The 15,029-nt window shown below is 38.6% G+C and overlaps 1 protein-coding gene across 1 annotated transcript in view; it reads right to left on the bottom strand.

Moving 5' to 3' along the window:
- Positions 1–15,029, bottom strand: part of phyhiplb (phytanoyl-CoA 2-hydroxylase interacting protein-like b) — a 25,364-nt gene extending 10,335 nt beyond the window's left edge. The window contains exon 1 of the mRNA XM_053512221.1: positions 14,861–15,029. Within this exon, the coding sequence (XP_053368196.1) occupies positions 14,861–14,966 (106 nt within the window). The 5' untranslated portion in view covers positions 14,967–15,029. The remainder of the gene's footprint in view (positions 1–14,860) is intronic.

The raw sequence follows: 15,029 nt of genomic DNA, 5'->3' as shown, positions 1-15,029 counted from the left end.
GATTATGGGTGATCAGAGTAAACGCACATACTGTATATACATCTATAAGAATAACACATTATTACACGATTAATTGCAATTTATATTAAATATAATAACTCTAATATGGAAAACTTAGTAAAATGTATCACTAATTATAACGTACTACTAATGACCTTCAAAGCACTAAGTGGTCTCACTCCACTCACTGGACATGAGGGAACCTTTGGTCTATTAAGTTGTCTGCTTTGATTAACTACAGGGTAGAAGAATGTTAACTACAGCAGGGAACAGAGTTTTCCTTTGCACAAAACAAAGTCAATGAAGGTTCTAGATGAAAACTTTTGGCCTGCACTGAGCCATGACCTCAACCCCACTGGATACCTTTGGGACGAACTGGAATGCTGAAGGCGCCCAAGCCCGTCCCTCGCCTGACATCAATGCCTGACCTCACTAATGCTCTTGGAGCTGAATGGAAAAATCTCAAGAGTTACATTCCAACATCCAAGTGTGGACATTCCAATAACAGCAAAGTGGGGACTTTATCTGGAATAGGATGTTCATAATGTACATCTTGGAGGGTGATAGTCAGGTGTCATGAACTTTTAACCATAAAACGTAGCTCTTTTCTTCAGATTTAGAGGCTCCCGGGCATTGAATATTATAATAGCTTGGGATGTTTTAAGGCCCCCCCAACAGAACTGTTGCTTTAATCAAAAGACTGTCCTTGACTCACCCCTGGGCTGCTATTCAAAGTACACTCAACTGAACATTCTTCTTGATACAAATTGGTCAACAACTTGCTTGTCTGTACTGCTCTAAATCTGTATACTGTGTTTACTGTGATACATTTCTATTACAACATTTCCATTGGTCAAACTTTGCAACCTTTTCCAGTACTGAACACTGTAATAATAAGGATTGTAAAAAGTGCACAATGTATTCCAACTAACCAACATTATATGTTCAAATTATATGGAATATTTTGTCAAGCCCCCATAAATCTAGCATCATTGTTTTTGATAATCAGGAGTAAAAGGCTTAGAAAAGCCTCAGCTAAGGAACTGTTTCGGGGGTGAATCCAATATAGCGTAAATAGGAAAGCTAGTGCGCTACAGTATGTAGGGTGTAGAATCCCTTATTCCACACTCAAAGTAGTGCCCTTATTTAGTGGTAAGTGAAGGAATTGGGATTCAGATTTACAGTTAGCCGTAAACAGAAAATACTATTCAGAGGCAATTTGCAACGACTTAGAAGCAATTAGTAAGCAGGCAAAGTACTGTTTAAAATGTCCCCTCCTTATCAGTGTTTTCTTGCTGAAAGTGCTGCCATGCCTTGTCTTGAATATGGGTTTTGGCAGGCAGCTGCTCTCCTCTCTTACCACCACTAAATGTTTTTTGTATTCTGTATATCCTTGTGGTCTATATAGAACATCACAGTCATCATTGACTTTAAAGCACTCAAAACGTCCAAGGTCTGTTATGATCACTGCTATAGCTAAAGATTTTGTAGGCTGTCAAACAGGAATTGTCCAGGATTTAAGTGCATCACTTTTTACTCCTTCACAGTGTTCATGCAGCCTGTTTTCACAACACAGCAAGAGAACTCTGGGTGAACTCTGGGGAATTAACAGCAAGCACTTTATCTGACCAGTCAGCCAAAACCAGACTTCAGAATCGCAAAGACACACTAAAATGTTGAGAGGAGATAAAAGGAAGCTTTTCAGAATTGGCAAAAAACACCAGAGGCAAGACATCCTCTGCCTTCAGAATAAATGAGACTTAGACACTGGACAGCTCCTCTCCAACTTATACAAAGAAAGACTGAGAATGAGTTTCGATTTTCTGCATTACTATTCTGATTTCCCAATAACTTATAAAGGAAAGGGACAGAAACAAGAGAGAGCTGAGCTGTTCTGTCTTCTTCAACAATGAGAGGACTGAATTAGTCTTGAGTCCACTGTGCATTTTATTCTGATTATTCTTCCTCTACTGCATCAAAAAGAACTAAATCATACCAAAGATCACAAACAATCTCTTGGTCATTACATAATTAAAAAAGTGCACATTTTTGGAAAGTATGTCCACACCTACAGTATATGCAAAGCAGTGTGAATGTGCTCCGCGTTTACCAAAAACCCTGAATTCATTGAAGCAACAAATTAATGCAGCCTTTCTCATAACACACACCCACATGTACTTGCTGGTAGTGGCGTGAAATTAATTTTGACCTGATAATCCTGTAGTAAAAAATAATAATGTGCTAGTGAAAATTGAGACTAATTTCCATACTTGGGAAAAATTCAGGATCAATAAATTTCCACATAATCAACATGAAAAAAGAAATGTGTGAATCAACATGGACTAACAATTTATAATTTTTTTATTGTTCCACATTTCAAACCATTGAGCTGGCATAAACCTAATATTCAGGTGGCGATTTGCACCTCCAGGTTTCGTGTTCTTCCCCGGCGCTCTGGTTTCTTCCCACAGTCCAAAGACATGCAGATTAGGCTAATTGGTGTTCCCAAGTTGCCTCTAGTGTGTAAATGAGTGTGTGAATGTCCTCTGATGGATCGGCACCCTGTCCAGGGTGTACTCTACCTCATGCTCTAAGTCTCTTGGGTCAGGCTTCAGACACCCATGACCCTGCATACAGGATAAAGCGGTATAGACGATGAGTGAGTGAGCGAGAGATACTAAATATGCTGGCATATACTAAATAGGTCAAAATATCAATCTTTAAAAAAAATAACAAAAACTCATACTCCTACTTTATTTGTTCACTTTTTAAACCAGGTTAGAGTTGCAACAGATCTGGGGAAAAAATGTGCATGAGACAGGAATACACCTCAGGTGGGATATCCATGCATCTTAGAGTACCAAGCTCAAACATACACACACTTATTTACATCCAGAGTAGGCAATACACATACTGATATGGTTTGGGTTGGAAAAACAACTGGAAAACATGGAGAAAGTCTACATGGACATGCGCGGCACATATAAAATTTTGCACAGAAAGTAAAAGGATGAGACTGGGAGGTCTGGTGTCTTTAGATGGTAATGCTACTTGCTGTACCACCCAAAAATCAAGACTTGCAATTACATCTGTGACTTTTTTTTTTTTTATCCAACAAGTTATGCCACCATGTAGCTTCATGTAGAGCAGAGTGTTACCTAGCTGGTGAGCAATGTTCATTTCGTGGCACTTTTTTGTGGTTTTGACGTCCAAAAAGCTCATCACACAAATAATTTTTACTCCATTTTATATATATTGGGGCAACAAATTATACTAAATATACAAAACCGACGTTTATAGACGACAGTACAAATGATGATCCTGCAGCTCCTGCAGTTGTTCCCATGAACATTCAGCGAGTGATCCTTGAAAATCAGCGAACGCTTTGCGCCAACTTGCTGAAGAGACGCATCTGTTTGTGGGAACTGTTAACATGATCATTCACCAACGCCACTTGCACATTACAGGAACTCAGCTGGGAGTTATTGCTACACCCCCTGTACAGTCCTGTCCTCACTCTAAGCCATACGTTTGGGCCATTAAAGGGGTTCCTGGGAGGCCAGCGTTTCAGATGTGAAGCAGGCAGTCCCGATCATGACATGTATTGAGAAAACGTGGTATCAAAGCATTAGTAAAACCCGGGAATAAGTGCATTAGTGTAGCAGGGGATTATATAGAGAAGTAAAGGTAGAGTTTACTCTTATAATTATAATTTCTGTTTGAGTAACGCCTATCATACTCCATATAAATCTCTGTTCAGTCTACATTGTAAATGGTTGAATATTTATTGAAGATACTGTATGCTTCCAAATGAAATGACAGTGCATGCACTAACAATAACTGAAAAACAGAAGGATGTAAACGGGGATTAAAATCTGGCAGTTGCATTTTAGATTCTTTGGGGAAAAAAACACTAAAGCTTAATCCAGAGATGCTTTTGCTTACAGCAATCTTTGACCTTAACTAAACCCCATTAGTGATGGCAGGCAGTAAAGCTCGCAGGTGGCAGAGCATACCGAGTACATATTAAAATGCCTTGTGCTTTACTGTTATTAAAGAATTCATTCCACGCATTTGTAACAGTGAGTCAGCCTAATTTATACCACATATTCTGCATAATCTAAAGAGTAGAAAATCCATAATTCTTATGCAGCACTAATCAATCGCACAACTATTACCGTCAAAAAACAAACAAACAAACAAAATTAAAACTTTTTTCCCCACTAAATGAAGCCAAGTTCCCACCGCACTGTCCTGGGAATACAAATACAGATCCTCAGAAACTTCTCTCCTTGTAAGGGCATTTTCATGGAACCCGAAGCGGAATAGTTATTTAGGGGTTTATTCTTGGACAGCCCCAAGAAACAAACTGTTCTCAGAAAATATAATATTTGCATAATTTACTACAGACTATACAGAATGGATGCTGTTGCATTTTCACCTGTCACCTTTGGAACCTTTCTTAACCATCCCAGATTATAGCAGGATACATACAGTACTGTAGCATTGACCGGCTACACTTCTTTTTTTTCCAGTGCAATCTTTAGCCAAAGGCAAAATTTAAGAAAAGAAAAATGAAAAAAGTACTCACCGGTTTTAAAAACCAACTTCTTATGAGAGCTTCTCTAGACTGCCTTCGCTCATGCTGCGATTGCCGTAGCTAAGAACGCACATGTCAGTGCACTTTCCTTAAAGCGAGCCTGCCATGCTCCCAGGGGAGGAGCACGGATTATGTCATAAGATAAGGCTCACAGACTCTCATGATTAAAACTGGTTAGAAACAAGTATGATCGAGACAAAGAGGGAAGGTGGAATAAGATAAAAAAATTTTAAACAATTCCCATTAGATAAAAAAGTCTGAATGTTTGCTTTCTGCTTATTATCCCGATTCCCCCAACGATGCATCAAATTTTACTCTTCAAATGATCTAATAGATTTCATTAATTAATTTATTTAATTGCACTACGAAAAGTGTTTTATTTATTTATTCATTAAAAAAAAATTCTTATCTCTTCTTGCTCACCATCATTATCAAAGCTAACCCAGAGGCTTGTCTCAGAGGCGTATCCTTCTTTTCTCTTGCCTTTCACACTATCTGCTCCCGTGCCAAATTTCTCATGCATACAAGAGGATAAAGCTTATGGAGGAATTTCCATCCACACACTGTATATGGATTCTGTACTATATATAAGTCCAGCGACGCTCATGTGACCGGCTCGCAATAAACAAACAGAGCACACAAAGCCGCTGACAAAGCGTGTCTTCATTCTTTCTGCTCTCCCTGATCTTTACTTTACTAAGCCCTACAGAGGTCCTATTCAGCACAAGGGCCTTCCCTCTACTGAACTGTGTCACCCTCTTCACTACCACGCTGAACAGCGTGGGGGGAAAAGACCATGCTTTTGTTCTATTCATCCGGGATAGTAATTAACGCGAGAACATGACACTGAGGGAGGCTTATACAGTATAAAGCACTTCGATAAGTCATTTCGGAACCCGGTGCGTGAACCTCGCTGCCTATTAATAGCAGATTCCTTTATATGGATGGAACCGTGGAAAGGCATCAGCGATATAGGACAATACGGACAGAGAACAATGCATGCATGGGCTTCCTTAACATGCTTGCAGACCATGTAGGAGACTAATTCCAGACTAAAAATTACTCCTATTTAACAGCCCCCTATGTAATTTAGACCTATTATAAGCCATACTAACCAAACCAGTCATTAAGTGGCATCACTTGGATACCAATGGGCATACAACAGAGCTGGAGCTGTCACAGTGAGATGACAACACAATCTCACTTCATCATGTTGTCTTGGGCTTATAAACTCTATGGGTGAGCACCACGCCTGGCCATGTTACAGTTCTCCATGTCTCTCAATCATGGATTATGCTGTATGCTGCGCTAGAGCTTTATCAGACCACTCTTGTGCCTGCAGCAGTGCTTAAAATTTTCATCAGCTGCCCTATAAATAACCTATGCATCATTATTTAATTCCAAAACCAGTCATGGAGCATGATAGAGGTGAGCTGCCTTCCTGTAAGCAGCACAGGACAAACCCTAACCTTGATAGGGCAGTATAGAGATGTTAAGTACCAGGAAGGATGATTCATCACTGGGATTCACCAAGACCTGAATATTAAAGTGCACAAGGATAGATGGTGCAATGCATGAACAAACATGGTGTGAAATTAATGTTTTTACGTATTAGGGCTACTACTACTGCACAGTGCCTTGCATAACTATGAGTTGGTATCAGATTTTTCTATGTATGTCCTCCCTTGGACGCCTTAAAGCCTGTTAATACCTGTCGCTATTGATGGTCTGGTCTGGCCCTGGGGACGATTTCTCGATGTACAATGTCGAAAAAGATTCATGGACCTGCCTCACCTTTTTCATTTGTGGAGATGAAAGGCTCTTCCATTGTGAAGACTGTTACTTCGTCTCAGGGTTGTACCCATACACCCAAGTTTTGTGATCTTCTACATGTGGGACAGGTCATGCATGGCACGCTGATAGAGATCTTGACAGACTTTGACTTGATGTCCTTTCTTCTCCTGAATCAGAAGCCTGGGGATAAACTTGGCAGCAACTTGGCGCATGTTCAAATCACACGTGAGTCTTGCCTGGACTGTTCCTTATGACACATCAACAATGGCAGCAATGTTGTGGATGGTTCTCCAAGGATGGTTTCAACATTTTCAGGGGTTGAGCTCGTAAAGGGTCTTCCCGATATCTCGTCCTTTTTCGGTGATGGTTTTCTGCTTTTGAAGTCCATGTGCCACTCACACAACTCATTGCAGCATCATCATAAATTTGCAGAATCATGTCAAACATCCCTGTGGCAGATTTTCCCAGTTTTACACAGAATTTCACATTAGCTTTTTGTCCTAACTTGCTGTCCATGATAAAATAGCAGACGTGGTAATGCACCTGGTCGAAATAGCGGCAGCTGCCCGGCTCTCGATGTACACAGGTCGATGTCTTTTGGCACACTGACTGATGAAGGTTGGTGCTCCCTGTGACTGTGCTTGTAACCTTGTGCTGCCATCTGTTGGCATGTTACAAAACTAGTCTCAAAACCACCTTGTATTTATGTGCTTCGAAATGTCTAGATTTTAGAATGTTACAACCTGAAAGTGAAATGAACTTTGGATGTTTTACACAATAACACCATATGCCTAACATTTAAAGGTGCATTTTTATTGTAATGGCATGAAGGTTAATCAAACAAAGTGCAAAAAACAAACATTTGTTGGTTGCATACTGTATGTATAGGTTAAATTTTTGGCATATTTGCCTGTATTTAACATCCATTATGTCGTCAACTGAGCCACACTTCCTGCTGGTGACATGCATTTCCACAAGCTGATTCAACCACCACCATGTCTCATTGCATGGATGATATGTAATAAACAGTGTTGGGTTTCCTCCAAATGTAATACTTTGTGCAATGACCAGAAAGTTCAACTTTGGTCTCAGTAGACCAGAGAATGTTTTTTTTTTTACATTTTCTATGTTTTCAAGACTCCATTTATGCACTTCCAATAACCGGTAATAACTTTTATTCCTGCCACGCTTCCATAAACTGATTATCCTTTTACACAGCTCCTCATGTAAATCACTGCAGCTCCTTCTTGGTTGCTTCTCTGACCTTTCTGAACAGTCATGGTTGTGCCATATTATTTCAATCTTTAATATCGGATTTAATGATGCTCCGCAGGGTGCTCAAAGTTTGTCATGATCATGGTTGCAGTCATGCTACAGAAGCAGAAATGATAACACTGGCAGCATTTAAATTTGAAAATATGGACACAGCTTGTATAGTCTGAGTCTACATCAGTAGATCTAAAATCTTAATACCAGCTCCACATAGGAATGAATTTCATTATGGTTAACCTTTGCATTTGATTGCCCCAGAAGTAGAGAGAGAGAGAGAGAGAGAGAGAGAGAGAGAGCGCTCATCTTATGAAATGGCTTCATGAGACATGCCTTTATGTTTTATAAAGGCCAGCACCTCTCAACTGGCCTGTATAAGTGCAGTAATATTTCCCGATGCACTTTTTGCCAGATTTTCCTGAAAACAATTGGGACTATACTTTTTGACGGTATGTGATAAAAAGTGGTGGCGCAGTGGCTTAGGGGTTAGGACTGTAGCCTTTCACCTCCAGGGTAATGGGTTGAATTCCTGTTCTGAATTCCTGTTCAAACACATGCAGATTATGCTAATGTGGAAATGGGAATAAATGCACTGGTCACCACTGGCCTTCATGGTCCCTATTTGGACTACAGAGGTTTCTAGCTGGATAGATGGATAAGATTAAGATTAAGGTGTTATATACAGAGAACTGCTCTCAGTATTTTCATAGACATTATGAGTACGAAGGTAAGGAGAGGCGCAAATAGAGCATTAAACAAGGTCGGGTTAGAAAGCGGATATTATCAAGAGTCACAGCTGCAATATTCAATTACTGTAAATCAACACCTCATTCGGACCTGTGGACATGACATTCTTAGTGGGAGGAATCACTGCCTGGCACACGGTACGTATATAAATCACGTTCGCTTATGTGTGAGCACTCAAGGAAAGCATATATATATATATATATATATATATATATATATATATATATATATATATATATATATATATTGATTGATTGATTCCTCATTTCACCGGATGGCAATGAATCTGGACTTGCCAAGTGTGCTATTTTATTAGCTTTACTCAACATTTTATGGATTCTATAAATGAAATGATGTTCTCTGTTTGATGACCTGTCGTCCTTCTTATTCGCATTCAGCAGCCATGATTAAATTGTTTGCTTTTATTTTTGTTAAATATAATGAATTCTGGAAGATTTCGATTCGGAGCAGTTTTGTACCACCACAATATAGAGGGAGGTGGAACTGCACTTGAATAAAAAAAAAATAATCTGGCTGTTGAACAAGCAAATTAGTAATACATTTTCATTATATCAGCCTCGCAGAAATGGATCTCGGTTTCTTTTGGCTTATTCTCGATAAGGAGAGTAATATCGATTATGAAGGAGAACGATGATATTTTGAAAAGTAACAATGTTTGGTTCGGTTTAATCCTGGGATGATTGCATTTCACAGTACGGTCACACTCCTCTCATGCAGAAAACTTCTTCTTCAAAAAACACAAACGATTAGGTTTATAAATAGAGGGGTGTTAATTTATTGTTAAAGTGGAAATGCAGCTGCTCTCTTACAAACCTTTCATGTGTACTGTTAATTAGGGACGAAGCGCGAAACCGTGACATAAGTGGCTATGATTAAAAGCAGGGCAACATGACTAGTGGAAGTGAATGTTGGCAGGCACCAACAGTCCAGGCTGTCTGACTGTGCTGTCATGCCAATAGGTGTTGAGGAGAGTCCAAATCAACGCATTAGGCCAACATTAAGTGTGCAGGAGCATATGGATGGCACAGTCGGGGTGTCTACAAAAGCTGATGAACCCTGGAACCTGGAATAGCTCCTTACATAACATAAGAAGATACTATTTTCCAGGGGTATGTGATACATTTCTATAATACCAGGTATGTTCAAGAACAACAGGGACTTGTGTGAAGATTTCTCATGGGTGAATACAGTGATGAGGAAACATGTGAATGATGCAAACGTTTTAAAGAAGGCAGTATATCTGTGAATGACGATCCCGACCGAGGTGGCTGAACCTTGAAAATAGGCAGATAACTTGTCACCAGCTTGCATAAGAGATGCAGAATTGAAGAAGGGACTCATCTGTCTATGGGAACTGTATACACAATCATTTACAAACACCACTTGCACACTATGGGAACTCAGCTGGGCGTTATGGCCACTTCCCCCGTATAGTCCTGACTTCACTTAAACCCATTCCTATATGTTTGAGGTATTAAAGGAGTTCCTGGGAGGCTAGTATTTCAAACAAGAAACAGGCAGTCCGATCATGGTTCCAGCGTACTGAGAAAACTTTTTCCCTTGATGGAATTGAAATGCTAGTGAAACACTGGGATAATTATATAGAGAATTTTTCTGTTATTCTACACACTATCAAAATCCCGGTTTGACTTGAACACACAAAATATACTACATTGAAGGTACAGATAAATATTAACATAACTATCTGGTCACTAGTGTCTTATTTTAAACATAAAAAACAAAGATCAATTATTACTGATAAAATATATTCTTTCTTTAAGTAGTATCTAAAGTTCTTTTTATACAAGCTGAGCTCTATAACAACATTGTAGCACAATTTAGAAAAAGAATTCACCATACCGTTAAATCTCTTGGTCATGGCCACTATTTTAGTGAAATCAGAAGCAGATGAAGGTTATACAGAATGATTTACATGTCGCATGGACAAATTTGAACCACTTTTCTGGTTTGCCATTGCTCAAGAGTACATAACTAAATAAGCAACTAAGAGTCTATTGCTAGTTCATGTGTCAAGATTTTATATCAAGGTTATTATATTATTTCATTATATATTTTAAGCATTTTAAGCCATGTATGTTCACACCTTTTTAAATTCTATGCTCATTAGTGTTCTTGCTTGAATAAGAATAATATTATCATTGAGTACGGTACGGTCCAAAATTTTGAGCCACCCCTCATTTCTTTATATTTTGCTTCCAAAGAGCTTGTATTTTTTAATATAGTCTTAAAAAATTGTTCTCTCATTTTCTGTCTAGTTCCTGTACCTAACCAATTTTTTTTTTCTTTGTTAATCCACCGTTTCTTTGTTAGGCCACTTTCTTAGTGCCCTAGAGATCATTCAAGTATTAAAAAAAAAACATCTAACTTAAGACATGAACCAGTAAGAAACAGGTGCAGACGATGACAGATGATCAGGCCGGTGATTAGTATACCGGTGATGCTGAATGCTGAGTGGTTGGAACAGACGAGAGGGGAAATGAGGTCGCTGCTTAGGTTGTTACATAGACAACAATTTTTAAAAATTACTTATTTTATCTATCCATCTATGATTTATAACGAGGTAATTGATGAGGTTGCTTATTTCAACAGTATTGATACAGTTGATTTGCATGCAATGTGCATAGATGGTAAAAATTGGATAACAAATAAAATAATTAGATAATAAAATATAAAAAAAATATCAATAAAAATACATATTATATATGTATATACACATTAATTTCACAATGTGTTTGTTCATGGATTGCACCATCTATCCTTGTGCACTTTAATATTCAGGTCTTGGTGAATCCCAGTGATGAATATACATATTATATACACATATTATACCTAATAAAAAGGTGCTCTGCACGCTTTGTAGAACTGAAGGAGTACAACTACAGGCATCTGAGAGGAAAACATCCTGGGGCTCCCGACCTTAAGTAGTGGAAGTATTCATTATACTGAACTTTGTCTGATTGTTGATTGGTATCAGTGTCTGAGAGTTGTCCTGATTACCCTTGTGTTTCAGACGAAAAACTCCAGTGAAATCTTCCACACAAATCAACACAGAGATTTATCGTTCCAGCCCTATTACAAGCATCTTTCTTTGGCTTACATTGGTCTTTTCTGCTGTAAAAGCAGCAGATTGTGTATATTTGCATCAGATGTACGCCAGGCACCCATTAACAGAATGCCAAATGTGAGATGTTACTGTGTAGCACTCCTGCATTCAGCCAGACTCTGTGTGATTACTTCATACTGTGTGTGAAATATAGCTGTCACTGATGCCACCCCACTTGCAATGTGTTTTTTGGAGGCACAAAACATATCCAAAACATCAGCAGTCTTGAATTAACACACTAGAAAAGCCTTCAGGGAAGGTCAGAACAATTTCACCGACTGGTTTAAAAGGGAACAGTAAGATGTTTTACGGAAACTCAGACTGTTAAAAATGAGAGCTTAATATTTAAATGAATAACCCATAATTCTTTGTATTCAAGTCCACTGGTTTAAATTATCCGTGAATTATTGGTTTCTGCCTGCACCCAATTAAACACAGTAACCTCATTGGCCTAGACTCAACCAAGCAACTCATACTGCTACACAAAGCATGAATGGGTTAATAATGATGAATCAACTCTCTTTTTCTGCCCATGTTTGTCTTTTCTCAAAGCCACAAGCTTTGCGGACACAATTAGTAAATTGATGGTCTGTGCTAAATTGCTCTATTCATTTGGTAGGTGGGTGGGCGGGCAGCCTCGGCAGATGGCAAAGTCTCCCCAGGTCTCAGTGCTCACCCACACAGCTGGACCGTGCAGAAGCACGCGTCTGAGCCACACACCATCAGTCTTCCACAAAAGAGCTACCCCAGGTGGGGTTTCTACTGCTTTTCCCAAGGGATACATATTCTCTGACCACATTATAGACTGTCTGTCTTTACATGGTAATGACTTTGAATGGAAAACAAATCAAGCTGCTGATACAAAACAATACGTCCCTGGTGAGCTGCTTTGGGAGGTAGAAAGCATACGGATGAGCTGGGACTGAACAGAATGTTCCAGCATGACTCAGCCATATCGATTATGTCCGCGTCATGCGTCATGTTCTATCACATCAGACCTGGATGTCATGTGTGCATAATGAGAAAACTGCACACTGGTCTGTTGGGCACATATGGGCACACGTTATTGTCCCACCCCCACTATAATAACAAAGAATGGCATCACAGTAACCCATCTGGCATTGGAATCTGTATTAAAGCATGAATTCATAAATTAGGGAGAAGGGTTTCCAATATCATGTGCGAAACTGATTTTAAATTGACAGATTAGCGAGGAGAAAGCAACGTCCATGAACAGATGACATGCTATCCAAAGCAAAAACTACACACTCTTTCTGTTTTCTTCTTCTTCTTTTTCTTTTTTTTTTAAAGTTTATTTTAGCAATAACCACCATCACACACCAAGAACACACACTCTTTGTCTCCTTATTTCTCTCTGAGCATAGCCAAAGGGGCTCCAGGTTCCTCTAACAGAGTGCTAGTGCTGGTGTGGAATATAAAGTAGCCCTTCTAAGAAATTCTCTCGAGCACAAACACATTAACCATGTTCTACACGTCAAAAATGTGTAACAAACACATTACAATGTGCAGTCTATTTTACATGCCAGAGAAGAAATGATGTATGATATAGTGTGTATAGTTTCTTGTCATGTATAGTGTCAAATGTACAGTGTTTTATGTTGAGCTTTTTTTGAGGGCCACAAAAAGCCAGAATCTAATTCCTTGTGGCCTGTCAACAGACTTGGCGAATAAAAAAAAACACTTCTGAGTTTGATAAGTGCAGAATATTTCTGATAATGTCCTTGCTGCTAAGAAGATTGTGTATACATATTATATATGTGTATACTGTATACTATATATATATATATATATATATATATATATATATATATATATATATATATATATATATATACAGACTCAGCAAAAAATGTATACACACTTCTGGAAAAGAAAAATAGTATGTGTACAGTATATATATATATATATATATATATATATATATATATATATATATATATATATACTTTATACATATTATTTTTATGTATATGTGTGTATATGTATATGTATATATATATATATATATATATATATATATATATATATATGTATGTATATGTAGTATATATGATAATATTATTCTTAAATTATTGTAATATTATAATATTATTAATTATGTGAAGTGCATTATACTATTTTTCTTTTCCAGAAGTGTGTATATATATACTGTATGGTATATTTTCTCAATTTTCAATTCTATTCAATTAAATGATATAGAGCTTTTAACAATGGCCATTGGTGTAAAGCCCATACACACACACACACACACACACACACACACACACACACACACACATATATATATATATATATCACTAAATTTAGTTATAAAATATTTTAACAAGTTTAAAAAATATATACAACTTTCCCTGAAGTGTGTATACATTTCCTCTGCTGACTCTGTATATACGTATAATCAGTATTTATGTATGTTTGTGTGTGTGTGTGTGTGTGAGGGTGGCACATCAGTATCACTAGTGATGACAAAGGCCAACCCATACAATGTTGAATTAAGGTCAATGATTTATTATAATGCATATCCAAACTATAAATTATATCTCAGCACTGTAGGTCAGTTCACACTCTAACAGTTACTTTAATGATATTTTTCCTCTTTAATAGACATTAGGCTTCAGTGAAAATAGAAATGCTCTGCATGCTCTTAAGTCACCTTGCCTTACTGAAAGGCGCACTGCGAATCACACTCCACACTTCTGAGAAGATGAATCAGCACAACCTGCCTTATGGATCCAGACCTCCAGACTAACTGTGTTTGCTGTGTCTACACTACTGTAGATAGAGATATGTGCACAGAGCTTGGTTCGATACATCTAACACACAACGCGAGCTTTGTACGAGAAAGGCGGGTGTCTTGTCTCACAGCCCGATCTTCACACCCCACCCCGAGCAGTCTTCCTCAGTGTTCCCTCTGAGCGTGTCCGTGTCCATGGTGCTGAAATTCCGGCGCAAATCCAAAAGGCTCTTTTATTCTGCAGGGCTTGAAAGAAGTTGGAATACACGTGAAAGACCGGATCAGATCAGACTATCACAGTCCCGATTTGAATAACAACCAATAATCAAACACTTCCCGAAAAAGAAAACAAAAAACGCTAATTTCGTATTGAAGATCTGAGGTTTTTGTTCGTATGTGACGTCAGAAACAAGAATAAAGGAACGCTTTGATTGCAACAGGAGAAAAGCGAAAGCTTCCCATGCGCGCGCGCGCACACACACACACGCAGAAGATGAGATAAAGAGAGAAAGAAATGACTTAAAGCCGGACAATGCCACAGTGCTACTACCTTCTCTGTCACAAAGCTGGATCGCGTCCAAGCTCAGATTCTTCATCACGTCCTCGCACGGGCTCGTGGGGCTGCTCACACTGCGCGCCGCGCGTGGCACCTCCATGTCTTCTCACTGATGATACTCTATCCCAACAGCCGAACCTGCACTGAGAGCGCTCGCCTTGCC

The sequence above is a fragment of the Clarias gariepinus genome, chromosome 14 (genome assembly GCF_024256425.1).
Source record: "Clarias gariepinus isolate MV-2021 ecotype Netherlands chromosome 14, CGAR_prim_01v2, whole genome shotgun sequence".
Lineage (NCBI taxonomy): Eukaryota > Metazoa > Chordata > Actinopteri > Siluriformes > Clariidae > Clarias > Clarias gariepinus.
This window is presented reverse-complemented; position numbering and strand designations above follow the sequence as displayed.